General features: G+C 40.1%; 1 protein-coding gene across 2 annotated transcripts in view; it reads right to left on the bottom strand.

The window, feature by feature from the left end:
• PARP8 (poly(ADP-ribose) polymerase family member 8) overlaps positions 1-14,364 on the bottom strand; it is a 185,068-nt gene extending 170,704 nt beyond the window's left edge. The window contains exons 1-3 of one of the 2 annotated variants that reach the window (XM_012507863.2): positions 13,785-14,364; positions 13,596-13,697; positions 12,627-12,681 (exon numbers count right to left, since the gene is read on the bottom strand). In XM_012507863.2, the coding sequence (XP_012363317.2) occupies positions 12,627-12,681; positions 13,596-13,686 (146 nt within the window). In that variant the 5' untranslated portion in view covers positions 13,687-13,697; positions 13,785-14,364. Of the gene's footprint in view, positions 1-12,626; positions 12,682-13,595 lie in introns of both variants that reach the window. The other variant, XM_030815760.1, reaches the window with a different exon arrangement.
• Positions 14,365-15,357: the final 993 nt, after the last annotated feature.

The raw sequence follows: 15,357 nt of genomic DNA, 5'->3' as shown, positions 1-15,357 counted from the left end.
AACCCTTAATAAGGAGAAGGCTAAGTTACTAACGTTTGGAAGGCTTATGAAAGTGAAGCATACTGATGAGCCAGCAATGTTTTCATTTATGGTGTGTGCAAACCATACACTTAAGCAAGCTTTGGGGAATGAGAGTTGGGGGGAATCAACTCTTTTATTTGCTAATTCGTATTTCCTTTAAAAGACAGATTTCCTTCGGATTTTAACTGTGTTAATAGTTTCTCTAGAAAAATTGGAGATTTGTGTGCATATATTTTATGTTGTAAGCAGACACACACCCAGAGACACTGAGAGAGACAGATAGTAAATAGAGGAGCATTAACCACAAACGGTTTACAAATGACCTCTGTGCTCATTCACCCGTCTGTTCCCCACCTTGCCTTTTATAGCAACTGTACCTACAGCCATGAGAGCCATTGTGGAAAAAAATAAAATAAAATTAAAAAATCCTGGAAGCTTGTAAAGAACGTGAGCAAAGGGGAGGAAGTTGTGAAAAAAACGAATAAAGGGCACCGATCCAGAGTATTGAAGAAGGCAGAGTGGATAGCCTAGCAGTGAGTATCTGGTACCCCAGTATCCTCTCCCACAGAATCTGCACAGCTTTCTGTTTATGACAGTTCAAACTTAATTTAAAATATCAAACAGACACCTTCCTCAAACATATAAATCATGAAGCAGTTCATTCAGGCTGTATGTATAAAGTTGTTCCAGCCACCTTTTTCTAACGGGTTCTCTATATCTTTTACATGGAGACAATGAGAGATTTGCTTAGGACAATTTGACCGTAATTTAGAAGGAGGAAATGGGAAGTATTTGTATCTTCTTTGCCTAACTCACATTAGTTACTCAAGTAAGCATTTCTTCCGTTATTGCATTTTCTTGATTACAGTTTTATGTTTTATCTAAAACGCATATCAAAAGAAACTTCCTAAGCACTATGCAGGGGGAAGCCATGACATTTATCTGCCACTGTCAGCAAAAACATGAACTTAGCCCTCAACAGAATATTTCACTTCATTCTAGTGTCACCTCTGCGTCACCTGCATTAGAGTCACCACTTGCCTGTTGGGTAAAACCAGGATGCACCACTGAAATAAAAAAGGGTCAGACAATATAAGAAAAGCCAGTAGAAATTGCCAAATGTATCAGAACACACACAGGCTTTCTAAGGATATGGGAGGGTGGCCCAAGAGAAAGGCTCTAGAGCTCACCCTGAAACAGGAATTTTTTGACTTCACAGAGAAATTATTTAATTTTCAATAACACAATTCAACTAAAGAAAGGGAAATACAAGGCTAAACACATAAGAAATGAAGACAAAAACCCAACCTTTCAAATCTAAAGAAAATAATCTGTTTTAAAGACACAAGCGAAGATCAGGAACCCAAAACAGGAGAAAGGAAAAGCAATTAATGCTGGCGTCTGATAATAACGAAAAGTATGGAGCCTGGAGAATCGCTAGACTCTAAAAATTATAAAGGTTTAGACTTGGACTTTGTACACTGAAGAAAAGAAAACTGCATGCATTTATATTGATCAGTGTACACTATTGCTGCTTTTTAACTTTTGTGTATATATAGGGTAGTTTTTTTTTTAAGTGAAAGCAGGTTTATTAAGAAAGTAAAGGAATAAAAAGGTGGCTTCTCCATAGGCAGAAAACTAGTGTAGTTTTTTATTAGAAATTGTTATTCAGTAATAGTACATGTTACAAATAAACACCATTTTAAACTGAAAAAATTGTAGACTTTCAAATCAGTTAGGGTGGTCACCCTACAAAAGGGCATTTTTCTCCCCCTTAGTCTCCTTGTTCATGTTGCTCACAACAAGAATTGGGCTAATGCTATGAATAATAATGACAAACACTGACTTCTGTCAGGCCCTGTGCTGAACACTGTCTGCATATGTATAGGAAAGGGTTAACTCAGCAGGCCTTGTTTGCTCAGACTCTGTACATTTCCAAGAAAGGTCTGCCTTTAGGACTGGTCCTTGGCCAGCTCCTGGAGAATGAGCTCTCAGCTTTTAGAAAATTCTATCTGGTAAGAGTAGTTTTGCATGTCTCAAGTCTTGGGCCACAAAATATCAGTTTAATCAGACAGTTTATGTTAACAAGTGTGATTTATGGCAAACATAGATCTCTAATCTCCATTTCTGTCTCATATATCTATATTTATCTATCCATATATATGTACCTATATATATCAAATATGAATATGAAGATATGTTTATAGCAATTGTATATACATAGAGAGTATGAAGAGAGACATAGATATTCTTCATTTTAGAATGTTATCTTGGTATGTTTAAAAGGAAAAGCTTAAGATGTGTTGCAATTATAGTATGAGTTTCAGGTATGTACACGTTATGTGTGTGTGAGAGAGACACACACAAACACATTTCAAACATGTTTTACATTTAAGCTCAATATTCAAACACAGAAATATAACATCAATTCCTTAATATGTTTTGTGTAAGTACTACAGCAGCATTATTAATATTGTATTTCTATGGTGATTGAAAATTAGTAGGCAGAGAATTTTTGTAATGGTTCTTAATAATTTTTGTAATGGTTCTTAATAATTTTTGTAATAGTAAATAATTACCTTTTGTTTAGTATAGTTTTATAATCTATATATGAATAAAGTTGATATTTCTATTCATATAAAAATGTGATTTACTCTCATGTAGTTATCTACATGCTAAAACCATAAGTTATCAATTTTAGTTCTGTGCCAACGCACTTTTACTGAATAAAAACAATCAGCTAATTTTATATTTTCCTGATTCAAATTTGTATGCTTGTGTAATGTACAGGGTTTTTTTTTTTATTTCTGTAAATCAGAATATTCAGATGTTGAAAAAGTCTTTGCCTTCAGAAAGATACCTTTGAAATGTAGCATATCCCTAAATGCAACCCAGAGGCTGGCAATGTCAACATTTTTCTGTTTTAAAAAACCTCTTATGAAAACTATTGCCATACTAAATTTTTTACTTGGCAACGACTTACAGCTGGAAAGGATTCTGTACATATCAGACATCAAATATTGAGGATACTGCAAATTTTAAATTAATGGCACAGAAAGTCAACAAAGGAAGTTCATATGAAATCAAAGTAGTAATATGATTACAAAAAAAAAGTTTAAAATTTTTCTTGGCCCCAGTCTCATCATTTCTGAGCCAAATACAATTCTCATTGAAATCACCTAAGTGAAACTGAAATCACCATTCTAGGCTGGTTTTCCCATAAAGATGGACTGCTCCAAAAAGAAGAATCAAGAAAGAATTTGTCTCACAGTGAATTATTCAAACTTTGTCTTAGTTAACTAAAAATAAAATCTGACTGTTAACTACAGAAATCATTTCAAATTCTGTGGTGATAATAAAGTAATGACCGCTTTTCAGCTGGAGGGACTAACTTTTTTTTTTTTTTTTTTTTTTTGCTGCATATCTAGCTGTGATGCATTTTAATGAGGAATGATGACTGCATCAGCTTATATCCATGGAGCAGATTTTAGCATTCAGCTTGGGTCTCCCAGTCAATATCTATGAGTCTCTTCTTAAGGAGATCAATGACACAGATACATACAGACCAACAAATGTGATACCAACAATCAAGAATTCACTCAGTTAAGATTTTGCACACTGATTTCCACACAAGAAACCTAGAATTTACTAGATTCTTGTGCCTGTGAGGCTCCACTCATTTCCCTGAATCACAAAAGCTACAGAGTATTTAGACAGAAATATACCTACTCTTAACATGAACCATTTTAAATATATATATTACGGTGTCCACAGCAGTACACTTTAAAGCAGGGACTTCATTCTTCTATCTCTCCAATCAAGTGTTACCTAAAGTGGCATGTGGTTCCCTGAAGCTTAATAACTGACATTGCCTTAAAAAAGGGGTTTGCTTCCCGACTAATGTGGAAAAAGTCTGAGAAATGATTTTAAATCTTTCACTAAATTTCTCATTTGGTCACATGGAGGAAAGTGATTTCACCAAATAGATACTCTCATTGATTTTTTAATGTAATTTATCAAAGAAATGAAATATTTAGATAAATTCCAGATTTCCCCCACCACGAGCTTCTCCGAAAGTACACTCCATCATAAACTGCTCACTAAGAAGCTCTACTGCAGTCAACGTGACAGAATTTAAGAGGACATAATGACTACTTCTGCTACACAGAATCATTATCCACCTCTAACACTTCCCTATGAGATGGAAGACGGACTTCTAATCAGGTGCCAGAGAGGGCTCTGCCAACTTCAGGGCCTTGATGAATAAGAATGGTTGAGAGCCCTTATCATAAATGAATTCAGTGTAACTAGTGAGAGAGTGAGAGAACCAGAGAAATACATCCTTATGTAGAAAAGTTAGGGGCATGAAATGCCAAATGCCAGTTAACCAAAGCTTTCTTTGTCATAAAGCAACTTCCATAAAAATTGCTGAAAATAAATTCTTCATGGCTCAATATGAATCAGTAATTTCCATTTCTATTACACTGTTGTTTACCCAAAAACTATTTTTAATGAATAAGACTCAGAGTTTGCCAAAGTGTTTTCCACAAAACAACCATTTTGAGATACTCCAGATCTGTAATCAAGTAAGTCTGAAAAACCCCAAATACTTCACTCACCTCTTGGATATGCATAAAGCACACTAATATATAACGTTCTAAAAAGCCAATCATTAAAACTGTTTTAAATTGTTTAAGCATTTCCTAGACATATTTGGCTACAAATCTAACATATAATTAAACAGTTTGGGAAATGCAATCACATAATGTAGGAATATTGCTAGTCATTTAAGAAACTAGAAAATATTTACTATATTCTAGGCAGTTGGCTAGGAGTTGGAGTTCTGGTCTCTAAACAAAACACTGACTTATTTCTGCGACTTTTTTTTTAATGTGACATCACTCTTTTAAGCAGCTCCGTGCTTAACAATTTTTTTTTTCCTGGTTTGTTTTCCATTTTTGTCTGTACTTTATTCCTTCACAGATGTGAAAGGCTAACAAATGTGAACTAGTTATATTAATCAGCCTCTGCCTCAGTTCTACACTTCAAATACAGTATATATTCTATCAACAATTCTTGGATAATAACAACCTGTACTTGTTTTTTAAACAATAAAACAGGCCGGGCGCCATGGCTGGCTCACGCCCGTAATCCCAACACTTTGGGAGGCCGAGGCAGGCAGATCACCTGAGGTCACCTGAGTTCGAGATCAACCTGGCCAATATGGTGAATTCCCGTCTCGACTAAAAATACAAAAAAATTAGCCGGCCCTGGTGGTGCGTGCCTGTAATCCCAGTTACTTGAGAGACTGAGACAGGAGAATCGCTTGAACCCAGGGGGCGGAGGTTGCAGTGAGCCAAGATCACACCACTGCACTCCAGCCTGGGCAACAAAAGCGAAAACTCCATCTCAAAAATAAAGTAAACAATAAAACAATGATGAAAACACAAATAACTACAGCACTTCAGAGTTAGTTGACAAATCCACCTTTTCAATCTACATTTCAAAATGTTCAGAAAGACACCATTCTAGGGGAAGTCAACCAGCAGCAACCTCTCTGCTAATTTTTGTACACAGAAACTTGACCTGACTGCACAAAGGTTTCAATAGATGTCTCCCTCTAAAATTAATATTGAATGATTTGTCATCTTCCATTTAATACCAAGAGGGTATCAGCCACAAACTGAAATATCACTCATATGCAAATAAATAACATTCAAGACTTTTATCATCATGGTTATTAATCTTGGATGGATATAAATCTATTTACATTCTCATCCTATTCTCAAATTTCACTATCCGCTCCTCTCATTCTTACTTTGTTCTACTCATATTCTCACTCTATCCTCCTACGCATAAAACGTTATGTATTCTAATGAACAGAGATGCCATTCATGGGCAAGGAAAAAATACAATGAACTGCTCTTTGTGATAAAAACCATGATCTTGACACAGATGTTATCAATCAATAAACTTTACACAGCTTTACACTAAATTAATACAAACTGCTGATGAGTGGGCGCGGGGTGGTCACTAAGCAAACAGAAGCATGTAGGTGTTAGGAAGCATGAGAAACATGTATCAGTGGATAGGGAAGGCAGCTCTCAAAGGCCAAGAATGTAAGTTTTAGGTCTATATGGAAAAAGCTGTGGTCACATTTGAAGGCTTCTGAACAGATGAATGATTAATTTCATGCTTAAAGAGTTCAGGTGTAAATAAACTGGATGGATAAGAAACTCAAAATCAAGAATTTTAAGACACTGGGTTAAGGTGATTGATCTAAGTCAAAGCCAACAGGGCATGGGCTAAATGTTGACATGGGATGGGATGAAGAGGCCAACAATGTTTCAAAGTAGAGGTTGGCGGAGCTTCAGCAACCAGAAGAGGAAGACTTGAGGTGAAATCTGAAACCGTAATCCCCATACCTGGCTCAAAAGATGTGATACTGACAGGAAAAGGCTGGAGACAGAAGCTTCTTTTAAAGAGGTAAGAAGGGACTGTTTTGATGTGCTGGGGTTGAGGTGAAAATGACAAATATTCAGGTGGAAGTGTCCAGCATTCAAGTAGGATAACTTGGAACAGAAAGCCCAAATTACATCATGGTGAAATGAGGATAGTAAGTCTTATTGATAAAAACACATCTTACTAGTCTTTCCTGGGGAACATGAAAGATGGAATTTCAGAAATTTAGATTATGAAAAAGGAAAGATTACAAGGCAATAAGTTGATTAAAATAGACTAAAATAAACTAATCAGTGGCAGCTATCTTAAAGCAAGATATATCTTCCACAGCACAATCTACCCAAACGCAAACCTGGGCAGAGAATTACAAAATATTTTTAAGATTGATAAAATTTCAGCTATATGTCTTTTTAAAAATGCTGCAGAGAGAAATGATAGGAAATTTAGATGGATGGGCCAAATATTTGCATAAGGATTCCACAGCCAACGTACATAACTTTCCAACTATTATGGTTAGCACTGGGCTCAGGCACTACCTTTGCCAACCAGTAGATTTTCAGTATTGCCCCTGGCAGACATCCCATTAGCAATGTCTCCCCATTCCCAAACATTCCCAACTATTCTAGTCATGCCAATTCAACCAACGTCCCTTAAGTCTTACATAAACATTGACTTACACTGAAATGTATCCTATGGCTCTTACTAACTGTAACTTACTTAAATCACTCAAGCCTCTGTTTTTCCTGCTATAAAACGTAAAACAGATGACAAAATACCTAATTGTGTTTTTTGGAAACACGGGATAAAGCAAGGGCAAGCAAAGAGAACAGCAGAGACGATGCTTAATAAATATCACTGGTAGGACCTCCATGAAGAAAATGGAGTTTAATTTTTTTAATACAAAAAAAACTCAATAAAGTTATACTTATGTTAAATTGGTGGTTATTTTAGGTCAGTGGTTTTAAAACTCAACAGTGAAACTGTTTTCAAAAAGAGTTGTTACACAGAACAGAAAAAAGCAGCTGCAATTTTAAAAAAGATATGAAGACCCAGATTCTCACTAACTCATTCAGCTCCCTTCACACTACATCCCCACAGCCACCCCAGCTCCTGAGGCAGGTTCCCAGGGCTCCAAGGAACACACTTTAAAAAAAATCAATATTTTGAATATATAATAAGTGATGTAACATAAAAGTATGGTGAGAAAGTCCCATTGCCAAGAGAAACATGTTAATTTGTTATTTTAAAAATCATCATTCTTTTCATTGTGACATCTTGAAGAACACTGAATGGCTTCAAAATAACTGTATATGCCAAGATTTCTGGAGTGGGCACGTTTGATCTTTCATAATGAAAATTGACAAACCTTTCTAAGGGGATAGTATTGCTTCTTCACCCTCCCCCTCCTCACCCCTGCACACACATACACTTCTCCTTTCTGGGGAACTCCAAAGAAAAAAAGGCCCTTTAGCAATCAAGTAGATTGTCTCTCTTGATGGCATCCCATGAGCTATGGAGTTACACACTGTGGGCCCAGGTGGATTAGGGCCCCTAGAAAGTTTGCTTGATCAACAGAGTGCTGTTGATTTTTTCAACTGAATTAATTACTCCTGGAGTCCAAACTCACCAGTGTGCCACAGTCCTCATCACTTCCTAGTATCTTAAATATTGCATTATCTGTCCCCTAAAAGTATTTGAACATGTGACCCAGAGAAGAGGACTTATAACTTGACTAGGCAACTTCTGTCACACTGGATTCATATGAAATTCCACTGCAAGTGACATCACCAGATTGGGGACCCCGAAGTGTTTGAGCGTCTTCTCCACATCTGGTCATTTAGGCTAGGAAATTCCTTCTTGTCTGCCAGATCTTTTAGCATTCATTTTGTAAGTCATTCAACACCTACTTACTGAGAAGGAATACTGGGCTAGACAGTGTGGTAGGGGCTGGGGAAACTGCAAAGCATAGGAGAGAATTCCCATCTCCAAGAGGCTCAAAGTCAGACAGACATAAATGGGCGATTACAATATACTGTAGCAACATGGTTTTAGAAACACCTAGCAGAATCATACAAACGAAGATGCCAGGAAAGGCTTCTCAGAGAATCTGGCTTAGCAAATATCTCAACAAAGAGGGCTGAGCAGGAATAAACCAAAGGAGAGGATGGAAAGCAGGTTATGGGTGAGTTTTCCAGGCAGCATGTGCAAAGGCTCAGGAGAAAGAGGAAGGAGCCTGTGCTTTGAGGAATATTCGATTACTATTATCAGTGTCACACTTGCTATTTATCTAGAGAGAAGCTCCTGAAACAAAAAGGATACACTTCAAAAGATGCCAATATATCCATGACCACACAAAAGAGTGTCTAGTCATATAATAAAGGGTGTACATATGCAGGCAACTCACATCCTGCCAAATATTAAATTTCTAATTTTATTATAATTTCTAATAAAACATTAGCTTTATTATTATACGGAGTCATACTCCTTGATTGGGAAACTCTCAACTTAATAAACATTCTTTAGTCTCATGTCTTTTCTAAACGAAAGAAATTAATGTTATATTCTTGGGTGAAAAAAAATGTGAGGTCTCAAAAAAGTATAATACAATTTGGGGATGCATATATATTTTATATGTATATAGACACATAAAAATCTAAAAGAATAAATTTTAATATGTTAACAGAAGACAGAAGTCATGTATTTTTTACTTTCTTCTTTTTGGCATATTTCTTTTTCTAACTTTTTTTTTTGTTACAAAAAACAATTCTTATTTGTGTACTTTTAAAACCTCACAGTAATATTTTCACAATACATTCCTGGCTGAAAGTTCACACTCGGAATTCCAGAGCAGTCCATGGCCAGGCCCACTGGGGTCCCCTTGCTCTCTCCTTGGCTTTGGTAACCACTGGCCCCAGGGACTCAGCCTGCTTTCCTATCCATCCCCTCAGTAGCTGTCACCACGCAGGTTACCCCTTCTGTTTCTTCTACCACTAACTCCATGTCTGACTGCAAGTGAAAGGAACAGAAGCACAAACCTTTGGGTTTTAAGGAGTTTATTGCTAATCAGTAAAACAGAAAGAGACAGGAGATAAGCATGACAAAGTATAGGGAAGAAATGACTTTTGCCTAAACTTCCAAATTGTATACAATTGAAGCCTCTACTTTATAGTTCTTAGCACACCTCTCAAATAAGAAGGCAGTACTGGGAAGGCTCTGAACCTGTGGCAGAACCACTGATAGCTGTGGAGCTATTCCAAGGAGTCTGGGAATCAGGGGGATTATCAAGATCATTGTTAGAATAAATTAATCTTACCGTATATATAGCACAAGTTTTCAAGCATATGTAAATGCTACTAATAACCAAATAATTACACCTTGTTTTTCTTTAAACTGTAACTCTCAAGTATGTCTCTACATAATTTTTTGATGGTAAATTGTCTGCATGCTCAAAAAGCTTGAAAACACTAATGGAGAAGGAGGTCTCAGGAGCGTGACGGAACAGGTTTACATGGCAGCTTCATCATTTAATTGGTGAAAGTGACTATGTGTCTTAAACTCTCTGAGCCTCAGTTTGCACATCCAAAAGCAAGGATATAATTCCATGAACCTTTCTACCTCAAGTCCACAAAGCAGAATAGCAAGATGTTAACTGCCACTCTGAGGACCACCACATAAAAGGACAATTTATTAGGCTACTTGCCAGCATGGACACAATCGCCTCTTGGCATTTCTTATTATCCACAGAAAAATTAAAAGTATAAATGTAGGACAAAATTATTGTATTTTTTTTAATAGTAACATGTAAGATCAATCTTTGTCTTTAAAATACCATGTATCTCATTCTTGGAAAGCGTCAAAAAGAAAACGGTATAGTAAGTTTTAACTACAACTTGAATTAAAATTATTCTTGAAATATGTTCTTAATGGTTTGATGAAATGGTAATTAAATACAAATAGAGATAATCATACACTCTCTCTCCATAAGGCTCCCACCTCCTTCAGTGAAGTCTAGTTCACCTAAAATGACACTATTAATTCAATATTACAAGTTGATAAGCACATTAAATCAAAATACAGCAAGATTATTTTAAGAGTCTGACTGAAATGTCAGGATGAGAAATAGATTAATAAATACTGGTTTATAATGTCAGTAATGAAAACAAATACGTTATTTTCAGAAAATAAAAGGTCTTCCCCATTAGGTACAAATCATAAAGGGATTATCTACGGTTACTACACTGTAACAACTTTTTACATATTGTATTATAGAACAAGCTTTTGAGAAGACAAGGCAACACATCAGCAGTTTAACCAATTGTCTTTCTCTTTTAACAGGCTGGTCTACATTAGATTAGATAGATATAAAAGGCCCAGGTATACTTGCGCTCGATCTTAGCCAAATGGCTGAGAAACATCCAGGTACATTTAAATCAGTGACAAAGGAAAACACTATCCCTTAATACAATTACATAAAATAGGAAACATCTCTTACTTTAAGAGCAACCATGGTACTTGTTCCTATGGTGAAAATTGATGCTATCTCGATTAGTTAATTACTCATCCCAACACCTGGCCTTGCTCCCTTTTCCACCTCTAGCTATGTTAACACTAGAGTTCAATAATTTGCTGATAAAGAATCTTAACTGCAGTATCTAACAGATCTTAGTGATTAAGCATATGATTTACCCTTTGATTTTACAGATAAGTAAAAGAACTGACGTATCTTATTAAAAATCAGAAAGCTAGTTAGTTGAAAAGCCCACCTGTCCTTCCTGTCCACATGTCTCACCAGAAAAACAGCAATGGTGAAAAGTCAACTCTGCTTTTAATGGCCCACTTTGTATATTTTAACTGTTAAAATAATCCAAGAGGATATTAGTCATATTCGAAGATCCTTTAGATATAATGTGTAGGACCAGCGTTAAGTTAATCAACCAAGTCTCCTCTCACTGAATTATTCATAATTACAAAGATGACATTACAGTAAATTAAGAAACACTGTAATTTCATTCTCTCCCAAAAAAGTATACACTGAAGTTTGGTGATTCACTGTTATATTTTCAACTAGTAAATCAATGTGCCAATTCTGGGGCTTAGGCATATTGTATATACTGGAGTGATATGCACTTTAATTAAATTTGTTTTGAGATGTAAAATGTAATAGAGATCCTACGTGTTTTTAAAAGTTTACATCAATTTCAAGCTTTTAAAAATGTATGTACACAAGAAAGCTTCTTTTGCAATTTATATGTTTATAAATGTTTCCATTAGCTAAGATATATTTTGGAATGTGATCAAACAATATTGAATGTCAAGTCTTAACAGCAGGGCTGGTCTAAGGAATTCCGTCTAAGCTAAATCTGATACTTCTCCTTTGTGGCTACTGCTCTTTTAAACTACTGTGTCCCTAAAGGGCTAAAAGGAAGAAAATCCTAACTTAACAAGTGAAGGCAGCAAGGCATGGTATTTGAATGGCTACCTTTCATTTTAACTCTACTTCCTAAATTCAAAATTGGATTTGGGTTTGTTTCAAGTTGTTCACAATTTACTAAGGAAATGTGCATCTCTCATTCTTCCCCCAAAAGAAAGAAGTCATCCACTCCAGCTACATATAAGTCTCCAATTTCTTTCTTACAAACTATACGTGAAAACCGAAATACCACTCATTGAAAAAAAAAATGTACAGAGAATTGGCAGGCTGCATGCTTACGTGAACCTTCAGAAAACATGGAAACACGCAGCCCCAACTCACCAGGAAAATCAACACTTCTGATCAAACTATTTTGTGACATTTTATGTCTTTTATACATTTCACTTCATATCCAGTATTCCAGTTTTGCACCGGCTTGCCCGTATCAACCCCAAATCGCCTGAGAGCAATCTAGTACTGTAGCAGAACAGTTTCAACATGAAGAGTTCTGCTCATTGTCTGTGGCGTGGTCTTCGAAACACCTGAATCAAACATTGATTCCTCTCCCCCTGCTATTTAAAACCGAGGGACGTCAGGCTTGGGTAGTAGGTAAAGAAAAGCCACAATAATCAAACGAACAAGCAACCAAAATACCCGAACACGGAACACGCTAAGAACAAAGGAAACACAAGAGTGTGAACAGGAAATGAAGCAACTCTATACACATAAATACCTTCTGGGGCCGCCAACGTAGGTAAAAGTAAAGGTGGAGTCTGAGTATCTGAAATCTGAAACAGAAAGTCCTGTCAAAAGCTACCCCTGGAGTGGATTTGTTTTAGCCCCGATCAGGACTTGGGCCCCCCGTGTGGTGGTGTCAGGGGAGGCCTGGCCGGGCGGGAGGCGAGGGCTGGAGGGCCGCGAGGTCCCTCTGCGCCGCGTCCGAGGGGATGCGGCGCGCCCCCGACAGGGTGCAGCGAGAGGCCGCCCCCCGCAACAAGTGCCGGGTGCCATGGCAACGGCGGGAATTTCCCGGTCGGGGAGGCCGGAAGCAGCCCCCGCCGGGCTCGCGGCAGCGAAAGCAAAATCCGATCTCTGTCCCGGGGGAGCAAAATGGACGAAAGGCGACCCCTAGGCAGGAGCGCTGGGTGCCTTGGGAATCCGAGGAATCCCTTCTCTTTGCCAATCGGAGGAGACTAGAGGGAGCCGAAGGGGCCGGAGATGGGCCGAGCGCTACCCCCGGGGGTCCTCCGCGCCGGGCGCAGCTTACGAACGCAGCGCAGCGCAGCGCAGCGGGCTCCATTCCCGGCCGCCGCCACTCAGCCCATTGCGCAAACCCGGCGGGTCCAACCAACCCCGCTCTGCCGCCGCTGCTGGAACCCAGGAAACGTGCTTGGAGGCTTCGGGCACTACGCGGGGCTGGAAATACCACGCATTGCCCCTTCGCCTAGACCCCCGCTCGGGCCACGCGGGTTCTACCCTCAAAGCTGGTAGCTGCCCCAGACTTGGGGGTAGGGGGAGGGGAAGGGGAGAGGCTGGCGCCCCCTCCCCCTTTTGGCTCCCGCGCTCGTTGCAGCAGCTGTTGTCAAATGAACCCCAGAATGGGGACGTGCAACCCTCCACCCCACCCCCAGCCACACACGTCGCGGTCAGAAAATTGGGAAGGGGGCGCTGGGTCCGAGGTTCTGGAAAAGCAAGAACTCACCTGCAAACAGGCAGTCCTTCTCAGCTCTGGACTTCTGGATCACGACATCGATATCCTTCTGAATTCGCTCTTGCCTTGAACACATCCCCATTAAATAAATCCCTGGAAAAGAAGCAGCCGCTATTTCCACCCCACCCCACCCCCCTCGCACGCTTCCAGCTTTCGTAAATATTCAGTTAAAAATGAAACCTCTGGCCGAGGCAGGGGCTGAAGGCGAAGTGGTTTCGGAAGTGATCCTGGGTGAGAGGAGGAGGTGGAGGAGGAGGAGGAGGAGGGGGAGGTCGGCTTTGCATTCCCAGATGTGACCGCCCAGCTGCTGCTCGCCGCTGCTGGATTCCAATTTCCTCCCCTTCTGACAATGGATGGTGATGACACCGAGTCTCACTTTCTCCCTCCCCCGCCCGGACCAACGGCCGTGGGGGGCCGAGGGTGCCGGGGAAGGCCGGAGAGCAATCACCGGCTGGGCGGCGGGCGCCGGCGAGGGGCGAGCCCCGCTCCGGCTCACGCGCGCACACCCCTCACGGCCCGCACGCCGGCCTTCCACACCCGCGCACACTCGCGCCCGCGGGCGGCGGCAGCCGTGCCCAGGCTGCTGCAGCGCCGCCCGCCCGCCGCAGACCCTCCGCGCCCGCCGCCTAGTCACCCGGCCCGGCCGCGGGCCGCCGGGGCTCGCAGAGTATCGGCCATCCCGGGCGGGAGCGGCGTCTCCCTACCCCGACCTCCACTGGCGCCGGGAGCTGAGCGGCAGTGTGGGTTCTAGTGAAGACTCCCTGGGGCTCCCAGCCTTCCCTCTCCGCGCCCCTCCCCCATCACTTTTATGAATTCTACTCCACTTTCTAAAGGAATTAGGAGTCTTGTGGCAAACCCAAACCGGAGTGGCTGGGAGGGGGAAAAGAAAATCTTTAAAAATTAAAAAAATAATAAAGCGAACAAATCTTTCCTTGTTGCCACATCACATAACACGGAAAAAGCCTTGAAATTACTCCAGACGTGCACCCTCCCCTTCCCTCAGTGGCTCTTTTTCCTCCAGATCGAAGTAGTTCAGCCCTTTTGGGGCGCCGTTTACGAAACACAGACCCTTTTGAGGGACTTCCTCCTCTTGAAAAGACTCACCAGTTCTCCCTTCCTAGGTGTTTCTGTTCATGGGAAATGGTCAGAATCAACTGGCACGTTCCAGGGTCTTCCTAAAAGATGGAAACCTGTTTGGCTTGATTTTTAAAACCACCTCCTTTGACAGTCAGTCCAGGGAAAGCTACAATCCAGGTGTTGAGAAATGAGATACTGCTCTGATTCTCACTTTCTGTTCTGCCTAAGGACACCTCAGGCTGACGTAGCTGCCCCACCTCTATAGTGGTTTATGCCCTAGGAGAGGTCTCCAGCAGACACTTTTCTTGTTGATCTTTTCTCCGCTGAGAAGGCTCCCGCCAGGAGACCATGACTCCTTTTGCTTTGCATTCTCAGTGCCATGTACAGTGCCTGGAATACAGGAGGGTGGCCTAAATGTTGGCTGAATGCATGAATGGTCATTTCTTGCAGCCTCTTTTCATTACCCTGTCTCATCAGCTTTCTTATCAGCATAAGTGCCCAAGAGTTGCCAAACTGTTTCAGACGCTGAATCAATTTAGTTCTGATTCTGACCGTGACAACATGATGTTCAGCACGGTAGGAATGACTGCCATCCCTGAAGGAGTCTTAAGATTCTGTAGAATCAATGAAAGATTCTATGTTCTAACTCCTTTATCTTTCAGGAAAGAAATTAAAG

This window comes from Nomascus leucogenys, chromosome 7b (genome assembly GCF_006542625.1).
Source record: "Nomascus leucogenys isolate Asia chromosome 7b, Asia_NLE_v1, whole genome shotgun sequence".
Taxonomy (NCBI): Eukaryota; Metazoa; Chordata; class Mammalia; order Primates; family Hylobatidae; genus Nomascus; species Nomascus leucogenys.
The sequence above is the reverse complement of the archived record's forward strand: the minus strand, read 5'-3'. Positions and strand labels throughout refer to the sequence as shown.